General features: G+C 44.2%; 1 protein-coding gene across 2 annotated transcripts in view; it reads left to right on the top strand.

Moving 5' to 3' along the window:
* LOC141145182 (Fc receptor-like protein 5) overlaps positions 1-17,232 on the top strand; it is a 162,726-nt gene that overhangs the window by 112,601 nt on the left and 32,893 nt on the right. For both annotated transcript variants that reach the window (XM_073631656.1, XM_073631648.1), the window contains exons 13-15: positions 10,125-10,152; positions 12,246-12,284; positions 16,004-16,065. In XM_073631656.1, coding sequence (XP_073487757.1) covers positions 10,125-10,152; positions 12,246-12,284; positions 16,004-16,065 — 129 coding nt within the window. The remainder of the gene's footprint in view (positions 1-10,124; positions 10,153-12,245; positions 12,285-16,003; positions 16,066-17,232) is intronic.

Raw genomic sequence — 17,232 nt, 5'->3', positions numbered from 1 at the left:
CACAAGGATGTAGTTGTGCAAAATTCTAAGACCTATTAAGCCGGCTATAGCAGAAAGTATACTGCAAATATCCACGCCACAAGCAACAGCCATAATGATAAAGCATAAAGTGCTCATTGATGAAGGATGGTCCTTTCCCATGATGGCAGAGCGTAAATCGCTCGTTGATGAAGGATGACCGAGACCTCGTCAGAAGACTTATTTACAGTAACAGGTTCTCTTAAGCCCCATACACACGATCAGAAATTCCGCCAGCAAAAGTCGGATGTGAGCTTTTGGTCAGAAATTCCAACCGTGTGTATGATCCATCGTACTTTTGCTGGCGGAATTCCAGCCAGCAAAAGACTGAGAGCAGGTTCTCTATTTTTCAGTCAGAAAAAGTTCCGATCTGAAAATGCGTTCGTCTGTATGCAATTCGGCCGCGCAAAAAAACAGTGCATGCTTGGAAACAATTTGACGCATGCTCGGAAGCATTGAACTTCATTTTCTCGGCTCGTCGTAGTGTTGTACGTCACCGCGTTCTTGATGGTCGAAAGTTCAGAGAACTTCCAGGGGTGGATACCGCCCTCTAGTGTCTGGGACAGCAAGTGTCTTTGCCTTTTTATAACTCGGTTGGTTGCCTTCAGAAATCCTATGGATGAGAAAGTGGACTTGTTCACATCAGATGCAGTCCAGTGCATTTTTATTCTGCATCAAGAACGCATGGACAGTGTCTAACTTTGATTCCAATTACCTACCAGTACAGCGCATTCTAGTGCAGTCAACAAAAGTAGAATGTTGCATTGTTTCTGTATGGAAAACATCTGGAAAGTGGCAAGACGCATTGAGAATGCATCAAAAACACTCATGCAGAAACACATCTGGAACACAGAAATTGTGGTGATCTGGCCATCAGGCTTGCACAGAATCTATACAGTGACATATTTTGCATGCAAATCAGCAATTGAGTTAACTTTGCTCTATAAACTTCAGAAATGGTATTACATTCAGCACTGGAAACTACAAGATTTGGCACAGTTTCTGGAAAGAGTGGAACCTAGCAACTGACTTTTAGTTGATGCTTTTGATAGACCTAGTACAAGCGCTGGCACACTCAGTCACTGCTATGAGAGCATTATGGTTACTGCCACTGAAGGGCAGGTGGAACTTCTACACAAGCCTTCAACCTTTCCTATAACGGGAAGTTATTGTTTGGCCAAACACTGAACAATGCAATTAGGCGAATGACAGGAGGAAATGTCTGGACTGTGGCCACAGACTAGTAAGAGGAAGCCGCCATCCTTCACTCAAGCCTACTGAACTTCAGAAGGTGCAGGAGGCCAAACCTTAAAGGACAGACTGCAGATTTATCAGATCACAGTGGAGGTGTCAAGTCCAGAGCAAGCTGCTAAGATGGCTGGAAAGTCTTTTTAAAGGTGCGTCCAACCAGTCTGTTTCAGTTGGGACTAGGGGTCCTGAGTGAAGTTGATGTTTTCAGCCTTCTTCTGGAGGGTTTGGATGACAATCATCAAAGACCAGTGGGTCCAGAAGACAGGTGGGAGTACGATGGAGAATTCCAAAGTTGACCACTGAATTCATTTAATTTATGTTCAACAGATCTCAGAAGAGAAAATATTTGCAAGATTTTTTTACTGCTACAAGGCCATCATGCCAGTTATGCCAGAAACATAAAATCATATGGGGGCCTTTCTCCCCAGTTTTTCTAGTACTTAAGGCAGGAGCCTTCTGGCCTGTTTCAGTTTGAAGGAATCAAATGTGTTCATACACACCAAGAGGTTTAAGATGGAGTCCATGCAGACAGTCACAGGGACAGCTCAGCAGAAGGACCAGTTGGTATTAATCGACCAGCCCATTTATACTTCCATGTACTGATCAGTGCCGAGCACCAGAGGCGTGTGAGATTTGCAGTGGCCAGATGTCACTTTCAGTTCAGGTGTCTGCCTTTTACAGAATTGGCACAGTCCCAGGAATCTTTTTGAAGATCTTGTTGGCAGTGGTGGTACCTTGGGCCAGGTGGCACATGAGAGCGTTTTCAAATTGCCTTCTTTAACCTATTAGCTGGGCTGTCTATGGAACAGAAAATCTTTGTGCCTATACAAATTCAACAAGAACTGGAATTTTGAACATCGGTACTGTGCTTTTTTCGGAGGCATGCCTCTCAGCCCAGTAGATAGGATGATTCTGGGGCTGGGGGGAGTCCACAAACTGAAGATACAAGTGCAAGGCCATTTGAACGCTGTCAAGCACAGACTCCCCAAGTATCTTGAATGGAAGGAAGTCTTTTCTAGCATTGCAAGCCTTTTAGAATCTTCAAGGGGGCTGAGTAAGGTTGACAATAAGACACTAGTAGCCTACATTGCCTGACAAGGGGAAACCAAAAGTCTTTTCTTGTTACATCTTGCAAAAAAAATTTTCGTGGGGCAGAGAAGCACTTAGTCAGTTAAGGTTGGTCTTCTTGCCAGGGAAGCAAAATCAAATTATTGGTTCGATTAGGCAGAATATTTTTTCAACAAGTGCCTCATACTAATATTGGCCCTACAGGGCATCCCGGCAGTAGTTCTCAGGGAGACTTCACCGAACATGCAGCTTCTGATATTTGCAAGAATACCAATGCAAAGACTCCGTCATACAAGATCGAGCGAGGTCAGTAACAGCACCCCAATCCAATGAGACTACTTTTAAAACCCTGGATATGGAATAGGCTACAATAGAGGTACAGGGATTCTCATCTGAGGTTGTTATGACCTTGGTGACCAGAAGATCATCCATGAACAATTCATAGGAGCGGATATGAAAGAAGGTTGTTTTGTTTGCTCAGCAAAAGCTTTCTCTCCTGCGTTCCCTGCTCTAGCCAATATCCTTGACATTTTGCAATCAACGCTAGAGGTTGGTCTGGCATACAACTCCATTTAAGGTACAGATCTCTACTTTATCTTTTCACAGGCTGCAGATGGATGCAAAAGCCAGTGACCAGATGTCAAAATAAAAAAAATAAAAAAAAAATATATATATATATATATATATATATATATATATATATATATATATATATATATATATATATAAACCTTGAGGGAAATCCTTGTTCCCTCTGTGGAACTTGGGCTTGGATCTGAGAGCACCCATTGCTCCAATAGGTTTCATTTCCATTGAAGTACCTCATGGTAAAACTAGTTCTCCTGACAGCAACTACTTCAGACAGAAGGATGTTGAAGATTGTAACACTTTCTTGCAAGGGCCCTTTGGTGTCTTTTTTTTTTTTTCTGTTTTTTAACCAGAGATAGGGATACCACGTCTGTCTCCAAAGTTCATTTTTAAAGTGGTATCCAGTTTCCAGAAAAATTGGTAAGTAGTCCCTTCGAGTTTCACACAAGAGTCACTGAGTGCACAGCAGGAAGACTTCAGTTTTCTTACACATGGTCGAGTTATTAACAGTGTACTTGGTCAAAAGAGGATAGTGTACAATCTTTTAACCACTTGCCGACCGCCTAACGTATATATACGTCGGCAGAATGGCACGGGCAGGCAGAATCACGTACCTGTACGTGATCTGCCTCCCGCGGGCGGGGGGTCCGATCGGACCCCCCCCCGGTGCCATCGGCGGTCGGCATCTGACTGGGAGCGTCGGGAGGCGAGGGGGAGACCATCCGATCGTGGCCCCCCCCTCGCGATCGCTCCCAGCCAATGGGAATCCTCCTCTGCCTGTGTGTAGTTTCACACAGGCAGAGGATGTGATGTCATCTCTCCTCGGTCTGGCAGTTTCCGTCCAGCGCCGAGGAGAGAAGACATGTAAGTCCACACAACACAAACACACACAGTAGAACATGCCAGGCATACTTTACACCCCCGATCCCCCCCCGATCGCCCCCCGATCCCCCCCCAATCACCCCCCCCCCCCCCGTCACAAACTGACATTAGCAGTATTTTTTTTTTTTTTTTCTGATTACTGCATAGTGTCAGTTTGTGACAGTTACAGTGTTAGGGCAGTGAGTATTACCCCCCTTTAGGTCTAGGATACCCCCCTAACCCCCCCTAATAAAGTTTTAACCCCTTGATCACCCCCTGTCACCAGTGTCACTAAGCGATCATTTTTCTGATCGCTGTATTAGTGTCGCTGGTGACGCTAGTTAGAGACGTAAATATTTAGGTTCGCCGTCAGCGTTTTATAGCGACAGGGACCCCCATATACTATCTAATAAAGGTTTTAACCCCTTGATTGCCCCCTAGTTAACCCTTTCACCACTGATCACCGTATAACTGTTACGAGTGACGCTGGTTAGTTTGTTTATTTTTTATAGTGTCAGGGCACCCGCCGTTTATTACCGAATAAAGGTTTAGCCCCCTGATCGCCCGGCGGTGATATGCGTCGCCCCAGGCAGCGTCAGATTAGCGCCAGTACCGCTAACACCCACGCACGCAGCATACGCCTCCCTTAGTGGTATAGTATCTGTACGGATCAATATCTGATCCAATCAGATCTATACTAGCGTCCCCAGCAGTTTAGGGTTCCCGAAAACGCAGTGTTAGCGGGATCAGCCCAGATACCCGCTAGCACCTGCGTTTTGCCCCTCTGCCCGGCCCACCCAAGTGCAGTATCGATCGATCACTGTCACTTACAAAACACTAAACGCATAACTGCAGCGTTCGCATAGTCAGGCCTGATCCCTGCGATCGCTAACAGTTTTTTTGGTAGCGTTTTGGTGAACTGGCAAGCACCAGCCCCAGGCAGCGTCAGATTAGCGCCAGTACCGCTAACACCCACGCACGCACCGTACACCTCCCTTAGTGGTATAGTATCTGATCGGATCAATATCTGATCTGATCAGATCTATACTAGCGTCCCCAGCAGTTTAGGGTTCCCACAAACGCAGTGTTAGCGGGATCAGCCCAGATACCTGCTAGCACCTGCGTTTTGCCCCTCCGCCCGGCCCAGCCCAGCCCACCCAAGTGCAGTATCGATCGATCACTGACACTTACAAAACACTAAACACATAACTGCAGCATTCGCAGAGTCAGGCCTGATCCTTGCGATCGCTAACAGTTTTTCTGGTAGCGTTTTGGTGAACTGGCAAGCACCAGCCCCAGGCAGCGTCAGGTTAGCGCCAGTACCGCTAACACCCACGCACGCAGCATACGCCTCCCTTAGTGGTATAGTATCTGATCGGATCAATATCTGATCCGATCAGATCTATACTAGCGTCCCCAGCAGTTTAGGGTTCCCACAAACGCAGTGTTAGCGGGATCAGCCCAGATACCTGCTAGCACCTGCGTTTTGCCCCTCCGCCCGGCCCAGCCCAGCCCACCCAAGTGCAGTATCGATCGATCACTGTCACTTACAAAACACTAAACGCATAACTGCAGCGTTCGCAGAGTCAGGCCTGATCCCTGCGATCGCTAACAGTTTTTTTGGTAGCGTTTTGGTGAACTGGCAAGCACCAGCGGCCTAGTACACCCCGGTCGTAGTCAAACCAGCACTGCAGTAACACTTGGTGACGTGGCGAGTCCCATAAGTGCAGTTCAAGCTGGTGAGGTGGCAAGCACAAGTAGTGTCCCGCTGCCACCAAGAAGACGAACACAGGCCCGTCGTGCCCATAGTGCCCTTCCTGCTGCATTCGCCAATCCTAATTGGGAACCCACCGCTTCTGCGGCGCCCGTACTTCCCCCATTCACATCCCCAACCAAATGCAGTCGGCTGCATGAGAGGCATTTTCTTTATGTCCTCCCGAGTACCCCTACCCAACGAACCCCCCCAAAAAAGATGTTGTGTCTGCAGCAAGCGCGGATATAGACGTGACACCCGCTATTATTGTCCCTCCTGTCCTGACAATCCTGGTCTTTGCATTGGTGAATATTTTGAACGCTACCATTCACTAGTTGAGTATTAGCGTAGGGTACAGCATTGCACAGACTAGGCACACTTTCACAGGGTCTCCCAAGATGCCATCGCATTTTGAGAGACCCGAACCTGGAACCGGTTACAGTTATAAAAGTTAGTTACAAAAAAAAGTGTAAAAAAAAAAAAAAACACATACAAAAATATAAAATAAAAAAAAAATAGTTGTCGTTTTATTGTTCTTTCTCTCTCTATTCTCTCTCTCTATTGTTCTGTTCTTTTTTACTGTATTCTATTCTGCAATGTTTTATTGTTATTATGTTTTATCATGTTTGCTTTTCAGGTATGCAATTTTTTATACTTTACCGTTTACTGTGCTTTATTGTTAACCATTTTTTTGTCTTCAGGTACGCCATTCACGACTTTGAGTGGTTATACCAGAATGATGCCTGCAGGTTTAGGTATCATCTTGGTATCATTCTTTTCAGCCAGCGGTCGGCTTTCATGTAAAAGCAATCCTAGCGGCTAATTAGCCTCTAGACTGCTTTTACAAGCAGTGGGAGGGAATGCCCCTCCCCCCCCAACGTCTTCCGTGTTTTTCTCTGGCTCTCCTGTCTCAACAGGGAACCTGAAAATGCAGCCGGTGATTCAGCCAGCTGACCATAGAGCTGATCAGAGACCAGAGTGGCTCCAAACATCTCTATGGCCTAAGAAACCGGAAGCTACGAGCATTTCATGACTTAGATTTCGCCGGATGTAAACAGCGCCATTGGGAAATTGGGAAAGCATTTTATCACACCGATCTTGGTGTGGTCAGATGCTTTGAGGGCAGAGGAGAAATCTAGGGTCTAATAGACCCCAATTTTTGCAAAAAAGAGTACCTGTCACTACCTATTGCTATGATAGGGGATATTTACATTCCCTGAGATAACAATAAAAATGATTAAAAAAAAAAAAAATGAAAGGAACAGTTTAAAAATAAGATAAAAAAATAATAATAATAAAGAAAAAAAAAAAAAAAAAAAAAAAAAGCACCCCTGTCCCCCCTGCTCTCGCGCTAAGGCGAACGCAAGCGTCGGTCTGGCGTCAAATGTAAACAGCAATTGCACCATGCATGTGAGGTATCGCCGCGAAGGTCAGATCGAGGGCAGTAAGTTTAGCAGTAGACCTCCTCTGTAAATCTAAAGTGGTAACCTGTAAAGGCTTTTAAAGGCTTTTAAAAATGTATTTAGTTTGTCGCCACTGCACGTTTGTGCGCAATTTTAAAGCATGTCATGTTTGGTATCCATGTACTCGGCCTAAGATCATCTTTTTTATTTCATCAAACATTTGGGCAATATAGTGTGTTTTAGTGCATTAAAATGTAAAAAAGTGTGTTTTTTCCCCAAAAAATGCGTTTGAAAAATCGCTGCGCAAATACTGTGTGAAAAAAAAAAATTAAACACCCACCATTTTAATCTGTAGGGCATTTGCTTTAAAAAAAATATATAATGTTTGGGGGTTCAAAGTAATTTTCTTGCAAAAAAAAATTATTTTTTTATGTAAACAATAAGTGTCAGAAAGGGCTTTGTCTTCAAGTGGTTAGAAGTGTGGGTGATGTGTGACATAAGCTTCTAGATGTTGTGCATAAAATGCCAGGACAGTTCAAAACCCCCCCAAATGACCCCATTTTGGAAAGTAGACACCCCAAGCTATTTGCTGAGAGTCATGTTGAGTCCATGGAATATTTTATATTGCGACACAAGTTGCGGGAAAGAGACAATTTTTTATTTTTTTTATTTTTTTTTGCGCAAAGTTGTCACTAAATGATATATTGCTCAAACATGCCATGGGAATATGTGAAATTACACCCCAAAATACATTCTGCTGCTTCTCCTGAGTACGGGGATACCACATGTGTGGGACTTTTTGGGAGCCTAGCCGCGTACGGGACCCCGAAAACCAAGCACCGCCTTCAGGCTTTCTAAGGCCGTAAATTTTTGATTTCACTCTTCACTGCCTATCACAGTTTCGGAGGCCATGGAATGCCCAGGTGGCAAAAAAACCCCCCAAATGACCCCATTTTGGAAAGTAGACACCCCAAGCTATTTGATGAGAGGTATAGTGAGTATTTTGCAGACCTCACTTTTTGTCACAAAGTTTTGAAAATTGAAAAAAGAAAAAAAAAAATTTTTTTTCTCGTCTTTCTTTATTTTCAAAAACAAATGAGAGCTGCAAAATACTCACCATGCCTCTCAGCAAATAGCTTGGGGTGTCTACTTTCCAAAATGGGGTCATTTGGGGGGGGTTTGTGCCACCTGGGCATTCCATGGCCTCCGAAACTGTGATAGGCAGTGAGGAGTAAAATCAAAAATGTACGCCCTTAGAAATCCTGAAGGCAGTGATTGGTTTTCGGGGTCCCGTACGCGGCTAGGCTCCCAAAAAGTCCCACACATGTGGTATCCCCGTACTCAGGAGAAGCAGCTAAATGTATTTTGGGGTGCAATTCCACATATGCCCATGGCCTGTGTGAGCAATATATCATTTAGTGACAACTTTGTGCAAAAAAAAAAAAAAAAAAAAAAAATTTGTCACTTTCCCGCAACTTGTGTCAAAATATAAAACATTCCATGGACTCAACATGCCTCAAAGCAAATAGCTTGGGGTGTCTACTTTCCAAAATGGGGTCATTTGGGGGGGTTTTATGTCATCTGGGCATTTTATGGCCTTCAAAACTGTGATAGGTAGTGAGGAGTAAAATCAAAAATGTACGCCCTTAGAAATCCTGAAGGCAGTGATTGGTTTTCGGGGCCCCGTACGCGGCTAGGCTCCCAAAAAGTCTCACACATGTGGTATCCCCATACTCAGGAGAAGCAGCTAAATGTATTTTGGGGTGCAATTCCACATATGCCCATGGCCTGTGTGAGCAATATATCATTTAGTGACAACTTTTTGTAATTTTTTTTTTTTTTTTTTTTTTTGTCATTGTTCAATCACTTGGGACAAAAAAAATGAATATTCAATGGGCTCAACATGCCTCTCAGCAAATTCCTTGGGGTGTCTACTTTCCAAAATGGGGTCATTTGTGGGGGTTTTGTACTGCCCTGCCATTTTAGCACCTCAAGAAACGACATAGGCAGTCATAAATTAAAGGCTGTGTAAATTCCAGAAAATGTACCCTAGTTTGTAGACGCTATAACTTTTGCGCAAACCAATAAATATACACTTATTGACATTTTTTTTACCAAAGACATGTGGCCGAATACATTTTGGCCTAAATGTATGACTAAAATTGAGTTTATTGGATTTTTTTTAGAACAAAAAGTAGAAAATATCATTTTTTTTCAAAATTTTCGGTCTTTTTCCGTGTATAGCGCAAAAAATAAAAACGGCAGAGGTGATCAAATACTATCAAAAGAAAGCTCTATTTGTGGGAAGAAAAGGACGCAAATTTCGTTTGGGTACAGCATTGCATGACCGCGCAATTAGCAGTTAAAGCGACGCAGTGCCGAATTGTAAAAAGTGCTCTGGTCAGGAAGGGGGTAAAACCTTCCGGGGCTGAAGTGGTTAATTAAGCCATTAGGCCCTCAAGATTCATCCACTCTTGGGTTGCCAGGGTGATTAGATTGGCATGCAGGAAGTCCGCTTTTCTGATCTGAAACAATTGCAAGCCTATTTGACTATAGGGGTGGCAGCCTTTGGGACAGGTATGCCAGGATTGCTTGGAAGATATAGGTAAGGGCTAGCTTAAAGGTCTGGTGCTGCCTTCATTCAACCTTACAAACTAAATATGTGACCAGCAAGTTTGGGACAAGAGATCAATTCTTTCTGGCTTTAGCAGCTTTTCTTTGATTGCCAGTGTCTCTTTTCATTTATTCTCTCCCGCCCTATATTAGCTTTGGTATATCCTGTTGTGTGCTGACGTGAGGTGGGCCAGGAAAACGGAAAATTTTTATCAAATACTTACCGTAATTTTCCTTTCCTGGCCCATGCTCACGTGAGCGCAGGTCTTCCTCCCTAGTGGCCTGTTGCAGGCTAAGTTATCGAACATCCTAGTTGGGGGAGGGGCTGTCTTTTATTCAGCTAGGTACAGGTGGTCATGTGGGGCTTTAGAGGAGGTGTTAACCCGTTGTGTGCTGAGGTGAGGATGGGCCAGGAAAGGAAAATTATAGTAAGTATTTGATAACAATTTTCCATTTTCTTTGTATCATGGCCTATCCGAAGATCTTCTAGTAGGTTTAATATCCATGTCAAAATCAAGATAGTCATGTTTCCACTTTAAATCATAACTTTATTTTGTTTTTCATTGTAGAATACAAGGAAAAAAGACTTCACTTCAGGTACGTGAGATGTGCTAAATTAAGAAACAGTGGGCACAATTAACTATAAAGGTTATCGCATGCGTTATGACAGTCACGTGACCACTTAGAGCATGCGATAATGAAAATGTCATTATCACTATTGCTCATATGCGGTATTTAGCTCAAACACTAAAAACGTTCATTACATATCGCCAAAAAAAAAGGCATTAGTCAATTTACAGAAAGAAAGAAATAAATGCAGTAATTAAGTACTGGCCCAAGCTTGCAATAACTATGATATGATCCTGGGTTTGAGGTAAGTGATTGGTTTAAGAAAATAGGCAGGAAAGTACAAGCTGGAGCAGGTGTCAGCTAGATTCTACTCAGGAGTTGTCTCTGGAGGCTGGCAGATGGCATCGCACAGAGGATGGAGCCCTTTGAATCCAGTCTTCTGGAATTTAAAGTAATGCAGAAGAGAAGGAGAAGATGATCTTGAGTGGTCCTTTTAAAGGAAATTGCTGGATAAATTCACAGATGCTGATACCCTAAAAAAAGTTCTGCTTATCCTTGGCAATAATTATGGAGCTGTATACCCAAATTATAGGGTACCTTAAGCCCTCAACCCAGAGCAGCCATGCCATACCAGCCATGATTAAATTGTTGGCTGCCTTACACTTTTACATTTATACAAGCGAGATGCTTGCGACAACTTACCGCACGGTTTCATACGGTATTTGAGGCATAATTCGGAAATATAACACATGCAAGATTTTGAGAGTTTCTTTGTGAATTGCCATCATATGCTGCCAGTGTGCCCATCATATGCTGCCAGCGTGCCCATTAAATGCTCCCAATGTGCCCTTGAATGCCCCCAGTGTGACCCCCGCCCGCTCCCCGTCTGCCTGGCACTTACCCTGTCTTGGTGGGGCAGCGGGTGACAGCGACGAGCGGGGTCCTCCCTGCGTCTCCTGCCCTCCTCATCTCCGTCCTCTCCTCCTGATTGGCTGAAACGACAGGCACCACTATTGGACGCCTATCAGGTGACAGGTAACAGACCCGAGCACCTGATTGGCGGAGAGGCGGCTTAGTGTTAGGAAAGCGAATATTTATTCACTTTTCTAACACAGCTGAGTGACCTGCGAACGCCATGCTAGGTCACTTTTTTTGATGCCTATCAGAGCCCCCCGCCGCTGTAATTCAGGCGCCCAATACCGGAAAAGGGGACGGCGCCTGAATAGGGAGTGGCAGCGGCGGCCATAGATATATTCAATCTATTGGTGCTAGAGGGGTTGCAGGAGAGAGGGGGTGCCCTTATGGACGCTCCGCCACTGCTCCGCTCAAATCCCCCCCCCCGCTTGGATGGATCGTGGGACACCCCGCTCACACACCCCCCCCCCGGCGCATGGCTCGCAGGACACCCCGCTCACACACCTCCTCGCACAGATGGTTTGCGGGACACCAACCCCGTGCGGATGGATCACGAGACACCCCGATCAGCCGCCCCCCCCCTGCACGGATCGATCGTGGGACACTCCGCTCACACCATACCCCCCTGGGGATGGATCGCGGGACACCGCCCTCACACACCCCCGGCGATGGATCGTGGGACACTCAGCTCACGCCCCCACCATGGATCGCGGGACACATACTCTCATGCCCCCCCATGGATTGCAGGACACTCCGCTCACACGACCCCCACCCGCGGATGGATTGCAGGACACCTCACAGCACCCCCCACCCCTATGGATGGATTCCCCTGCAGGAGGTCTGGCGCTTACCAGGTCTCCTCTCCAGTCAGCTTCCTCTGCTCTGTCCTACTTCTGCCAAAGCTCTGAGCATCCAATAGGGACACCTGGCGCTTTGGCAAATCAGGAAACAGGTCTCACTGACCTGCCTCCAGATTGGCGGGAGGCAATGCGGTGTGAAAATAGCGACTATGGTCACACAATTGGGTGGGATCAGGGCCCACCCTTTTTTTAAGCTTATTAGAGCCTCTGGCTCTAATCAGGTGCTTAAAAAAAATACACAATGAACTGCAAAGTGGAGGTAAGTATGAAATGTTTGTTATTTAAAAAAAAAATAAAACAAAGGTTTAGTGTCACTTTAACTCTTATACTTTCCTTGTTTTGCAGTTTGTACTGGAAGACACCAAAGAAGGCTTCCAAACAACAGTAAGAAATGCTAAACACAGTTGTTCATGCCATTGTTAAATAATGCTAAAAGTATTGTATGGCCACTGACTATATATATGTGTCTGTGTGTGTGTGTGTGTGTACAGTGGAACCTCGGATTATGAGCATAATCCGTTCCAGGAGAATGCTCGTAATCCAAAGTACTTGCATATCAAAGCGAGTTTCCCCATTGAAGTCAATGGAAACTAAAATAATTTGTTCCGCATTGACTTCAATAGCATGCAATACCGCATGCGGCCAGAGGCGGGGGGCGCTGGAGAGCCTCAGAAACGGCCGGAAAGGCCCGAGGACACCTCGGGGGACCTCGGCAAACCTCGGAAAGACTCCGTTCCTGAGGTTTGTCGAGGTCAGCCAAGCTGTACTCGGGTCTTTCCGTACATTTCCGAACAGCACCGATCGGCGTCGCTCGAATCCGGCGCCTCCCCACCTCAGGCCAAATGCGGTACTGCACACGCTTTGGCCTGAATCATGCTCGTTTTGTGAGACAACACTCGCAAACCGAGTTACGATTTTTAAAAATACAGTGCTCGTATTGCGAAATGCTCGTTAACCGCGTTACTCGCAATCCGAGGTTCCAGTGTATTGCATTTTATGTGCACAGCATGTGGGTCAGCTAATAAAAGTAGACACTGGATAGTAAGCTGTAGGTGTTCCAATTCAAATGCAGATTTAAGCATTGAGATACCTCCATAAACCTAGTCTGTCCAGACAGTATGGTCACCTGCTGACTTTCCAATCTTTTAAAACACGAGAAGACGACTCTCCTAATCCTTCCTCTGTGAAGAGCCAACACTGACTGAGGGAGCATGGGAGAGAGAAACAGGGGAGGGTCTATCTAGGAATGAATTAACTAGCACTAAAAAGGAGAAGACAGAGGGAGATCCCATATCACATAAGTAATTAAGCTGTAGTGGCCCTAAACTATCACTAGATGTTAAAGTGGAGATTCACATTTCCAATCAACATTGATTATTTTTAATCCTTATGCTACCAGCATTAGTAAATAAATAGGAAAGTATATAACATTTACTTGTGTTCATTATTATTTTTTTTTTTTGTTTGTTTTTACATTCTTCATTTACTTCCTAGTTTCCAGGCATAGGCAAATGATGTTATACATCCCAGGAGTCTTCAGGAGGGGAGAAGAGGAGGAGGGGTTTGATTGATGCATGCATGCATGCATTCTTGAGCTAAGGACAGGTGGATTCCAGGAAATAAATGCTACATGAATCATTTGGCTTATTCAAGATGGCCATGGTCAGAAATGCTAGGGGGTGTTTTTCCAAAGTGATTTCTCAACAAAATAGAGCATGGAGACATGGATGGATCGGGATGTTTGCTTTGAATATTCCAAATAAATTAAGTAGTGTTTTTGGTTTGTGGTGCTCAAATGCAGTGAAGATTTGCTTTAACATACAGCAGAACAAAAGCAACCTTCTATATAAAAAGAAACGGAAAGGGGGCAAGCGGGACTTTTAAGGTACCAAGGATTAAAGTAAACAGTAATTTTAGAAAAAATACATTTTATTTATACAATTCTTTAAAATCACAATAAACATTTGCAAGAATCTCGTATCAATTCTTTTAACATGTATGACCACTTCTTACTTTACATGTTTTGCTCAGATGAGCTTCCTCAGGAGTTTTTGGAAGTGTCCCATGAAGTAAAATATACTATAAGAGAAACAACAGTTGTAAATGATTATGCTTGAAAAATCGCCATAAATAAAAAAATCGCAAGGCATGTCAATAAGGCAAGCCTGTATACATCATTGCAATATAATAATCAAATATTGTACAGAATTATACTTTATATAACATAATGATAAACTGAGAATGAATGCCTAACGGATGCTTGTATTCAAGAAGCATTGATTGTAATTCATTCAGTGAAGCCAGGATTTATAAAAAGGGGAGAACCTTTTGTAACCAAAGAGAGAGGATACATTTATTTGAGGAGATTAATAATGATCAAAATGATCTTATAGAGTGTGGGATTGTATAAAAGGGAAAACATTTACCTCAATTCCAACTATTGAAAAAAATTGAACCAATTTAATCTTCCATCCCTATATTCGGGGAATGATCTGAGGAACAGATAGAAAAACCAAAGGGCTGGAAAGGAAAAATACCACCCTTTGCTTTGTGTTTAAAGCGCTCAGAGACGCACTGATGGTATGTCTACTGGATGTTCTTTGGCTATTGAAGACAAAAAAACCTGGATTCCACCTATTAAATAAAAATGAAAAACATTTCATTTATTCAGTTGCTGAAGTTCAATATATAAGAAGTTACACAAGCTTCCAAAATCTCATCCGTAGTGGGTGATTAATTTAGGAGTCAAACAATGAAGGAGGAGGAAAGAAAAGCAGAACCACCGGTGGGTCAGATTGCAAAAACCCCAGATGTCTGCAAGATGATCCATAGTTCTGACTGTGTGGCCATTTAGCCCCGGTGTCACGTTTAGCGTTTAGGGTGAGTCCATCCTGCTGCTCTACTGCCTGATAGGTGGGATTTTTTCCCACTGTTCTCTGCCGTTAGTCTGGCGGATATGGAGTACTAAAGATGGCGGATAGTGACCAGACGCGCTTAGCGCGTGAGGTCACTTCCGCCTCTTGTACTACGGACATGCGCAATGGTGCCGCATTGCGTCCACGCCCGCTGGCTACATCAGACGCCGGCGGGACAGTGATGGGTATAAATGGTGTCTCTTGTACACCACACGCTGACAGGGAAGTACCATAAGCCAGTGTGAGACCGCTTTGCTGTCTCCTTCTCCCTCTCCAGTCTACTCTATTTGAGATCTTCTCCACTACAGTAAGTATCATTGAGAACTTGCGCCCTCACTCTGCCGGTTTAATATGTGGTCTGATTGTTCTGGATGACCAGTGACCTGCTTATGCAGTGAGGAGGGGGAATTTATCTTGCAGACATCTGGGGTTTTGCCATCTGATCTGATGTATAAAAACTGGTTTCTCAGAGAAGCTTCCATGCAGATGTTTATGTACTTGATGACGCCCTGGAGGAACGGCGAAACGCGTCAACATATTTCCGTTTTCATTACCAGTGACGCAACTTCCGCTATCCGTTGGACACACGCTGTGCAGCTGCAAACCCGAAACTTACTGATGCCTGTTTTACAGAGTCGTCTTGGGAGTGGCGTCTGTTTGATTGCGCATTTGATTTAATATTAGCAGTACTTCACTATCGGCTTTTTTATCTTTGTTTCCTATTATGAATGATCTACTTCGGTCCATCCACATGAATATCTGCATGGAAGCTTCTCTGAGAGTCCAGTTTTTATACATGAGATCTTTTAGATCACAGCCCTATTGACCCCTAGACTGCAAAGCTGAGGGTTCATTAACTCTGGTGAGTGGGGTCACAAGAGGGGAGTATGGCACTTGAAAAATCCTATCCTGAACCACAAAGCACTAGAATTTGCATTTGGAGCACTTAGCACTTTATTCATTATTTATAGAACTTGTCAATATTGTCACGGTCAATAATTTACAAGCACATTATCACGTTGATGTTTTATATTCTGCTTGCGCTGTTAATTTATGTATTCACTTTTTTAAGGTTCTAGCACCTTTTGTAATAGCTGCTGTGGTTTATCATTTATTATTTGTTATTTACTATTCCATCTAGCGCGAGTTCTATTTAGTAAAACATAATTTCTGATTTTGTCTTTTTAGCATTCTAAATCATGCAAAAAGCAAGGAAGAGGTCAACCAAGATCAGGAAAATTTAAGAGAAGGTGATTAGAAGATATACCTGTGACCAGTGCTGGGACAAGGTCATCTAGAGCCCAGGGTGACCATGCCAAATTGCATCCCTCCCCCCACAAGATGCATGAGCATTATGTGTCAGCAAAAATCCCCCCCCCCCAAAAAAAATTGAGCTCTAATCTGAATGCTTACCCCCCTAAGCATAAATTCCCCCTCCCAATAAAAATCCCCTTGCTGAAATCCCCTTCCCAGCAGAAATCTTTGTCCCCACCCCTCCAGCTCAAATCCTCTCATTCCCCATATGCCCCCAGCAAGAACCCCCCCCTGAATAAAATTACCCCCTCCTAGTACAAAACCTCTACCTCTCAAATTTCCCCTCTAAACACAAATTCGCCCCATTCCCCCAAATGTCCCCTCCTAGCACAAATACCCCCAAACATCCCTGCTAGCACAACCCCCTCCCCCCAATAAATCCCCCTCCTGGCACAAATCCCCTCCCCCCTACCATTTTACCTTTTCTAACACAACCCCCCCCAGCACAAATCTTCTTCCCCCATCCCTCCCCAAAATTCCCCCTCCTAGCACAAATCTTTTTTCACCATACCCCCCCCCCCCAACACAAATCCCCTCAAATCACCACTCCTAGCACATCTCCCCAAATTTCTCCTCCTTCAGCAATTCCTATCCCCCAAATTCTCCCCCAACACAAATTCCCTCCCCCCCACCTCACATGATACCACAGTGCCCAGGGCAGCCTCCCCTCCTGCCCACCCCTTGTCCCAGCCCTGCCTGTGGCAATTACACTCTCACATTGCACCCTATGCAGAGATTTTCCAGTATGCGGACAACAATCCAAGCAGTAGCAGATTTAGAGTGATCATTACTGAAAGAGGGTAACAGAACAGTTAACACATTACATACACACACGCACACCACGTGTTTTAATGGAAACACGCACCGTTCACAGCATCTGCTGTTGCAGTTCTGACCTTTTAAAAAAAGTTATTGTATTACTCATTGCCATGCTCAAACAGTAATGCAACAGAGTTTACGGTAGCTTTCTTCAAAGGGGCAAAAAGTTATTTCATGTCTGATTTGAGCATTCAGATATTCTGTTTTAAATATAGTTTTAATGAAAGAAAAGAAAAAATGTGAGTAAATATTTACAGAAAAATATTACAAAACAGTAAAATGAA

This window comes from Aquarana catesbeiana, linkage group LG01, assembly GCF_042186555.1.
Source record: "Aquarana catesbeiana isolate 2022-GZ linkage group LG01, ASM4218655v1, whole genome shotgun sequence".
Classification (NCBI taxonomy): Eukaryota; Metazoa; Chordata; class Amphibia; order Anura; family Ranidae; genus Aquarana; species Aquarana catesbeiana.
The sequence above is the reverse complement of the archived record's forward strand: the minus strand, read 5'-3'. Positions and strand labels throughout refer to the sequence as shown.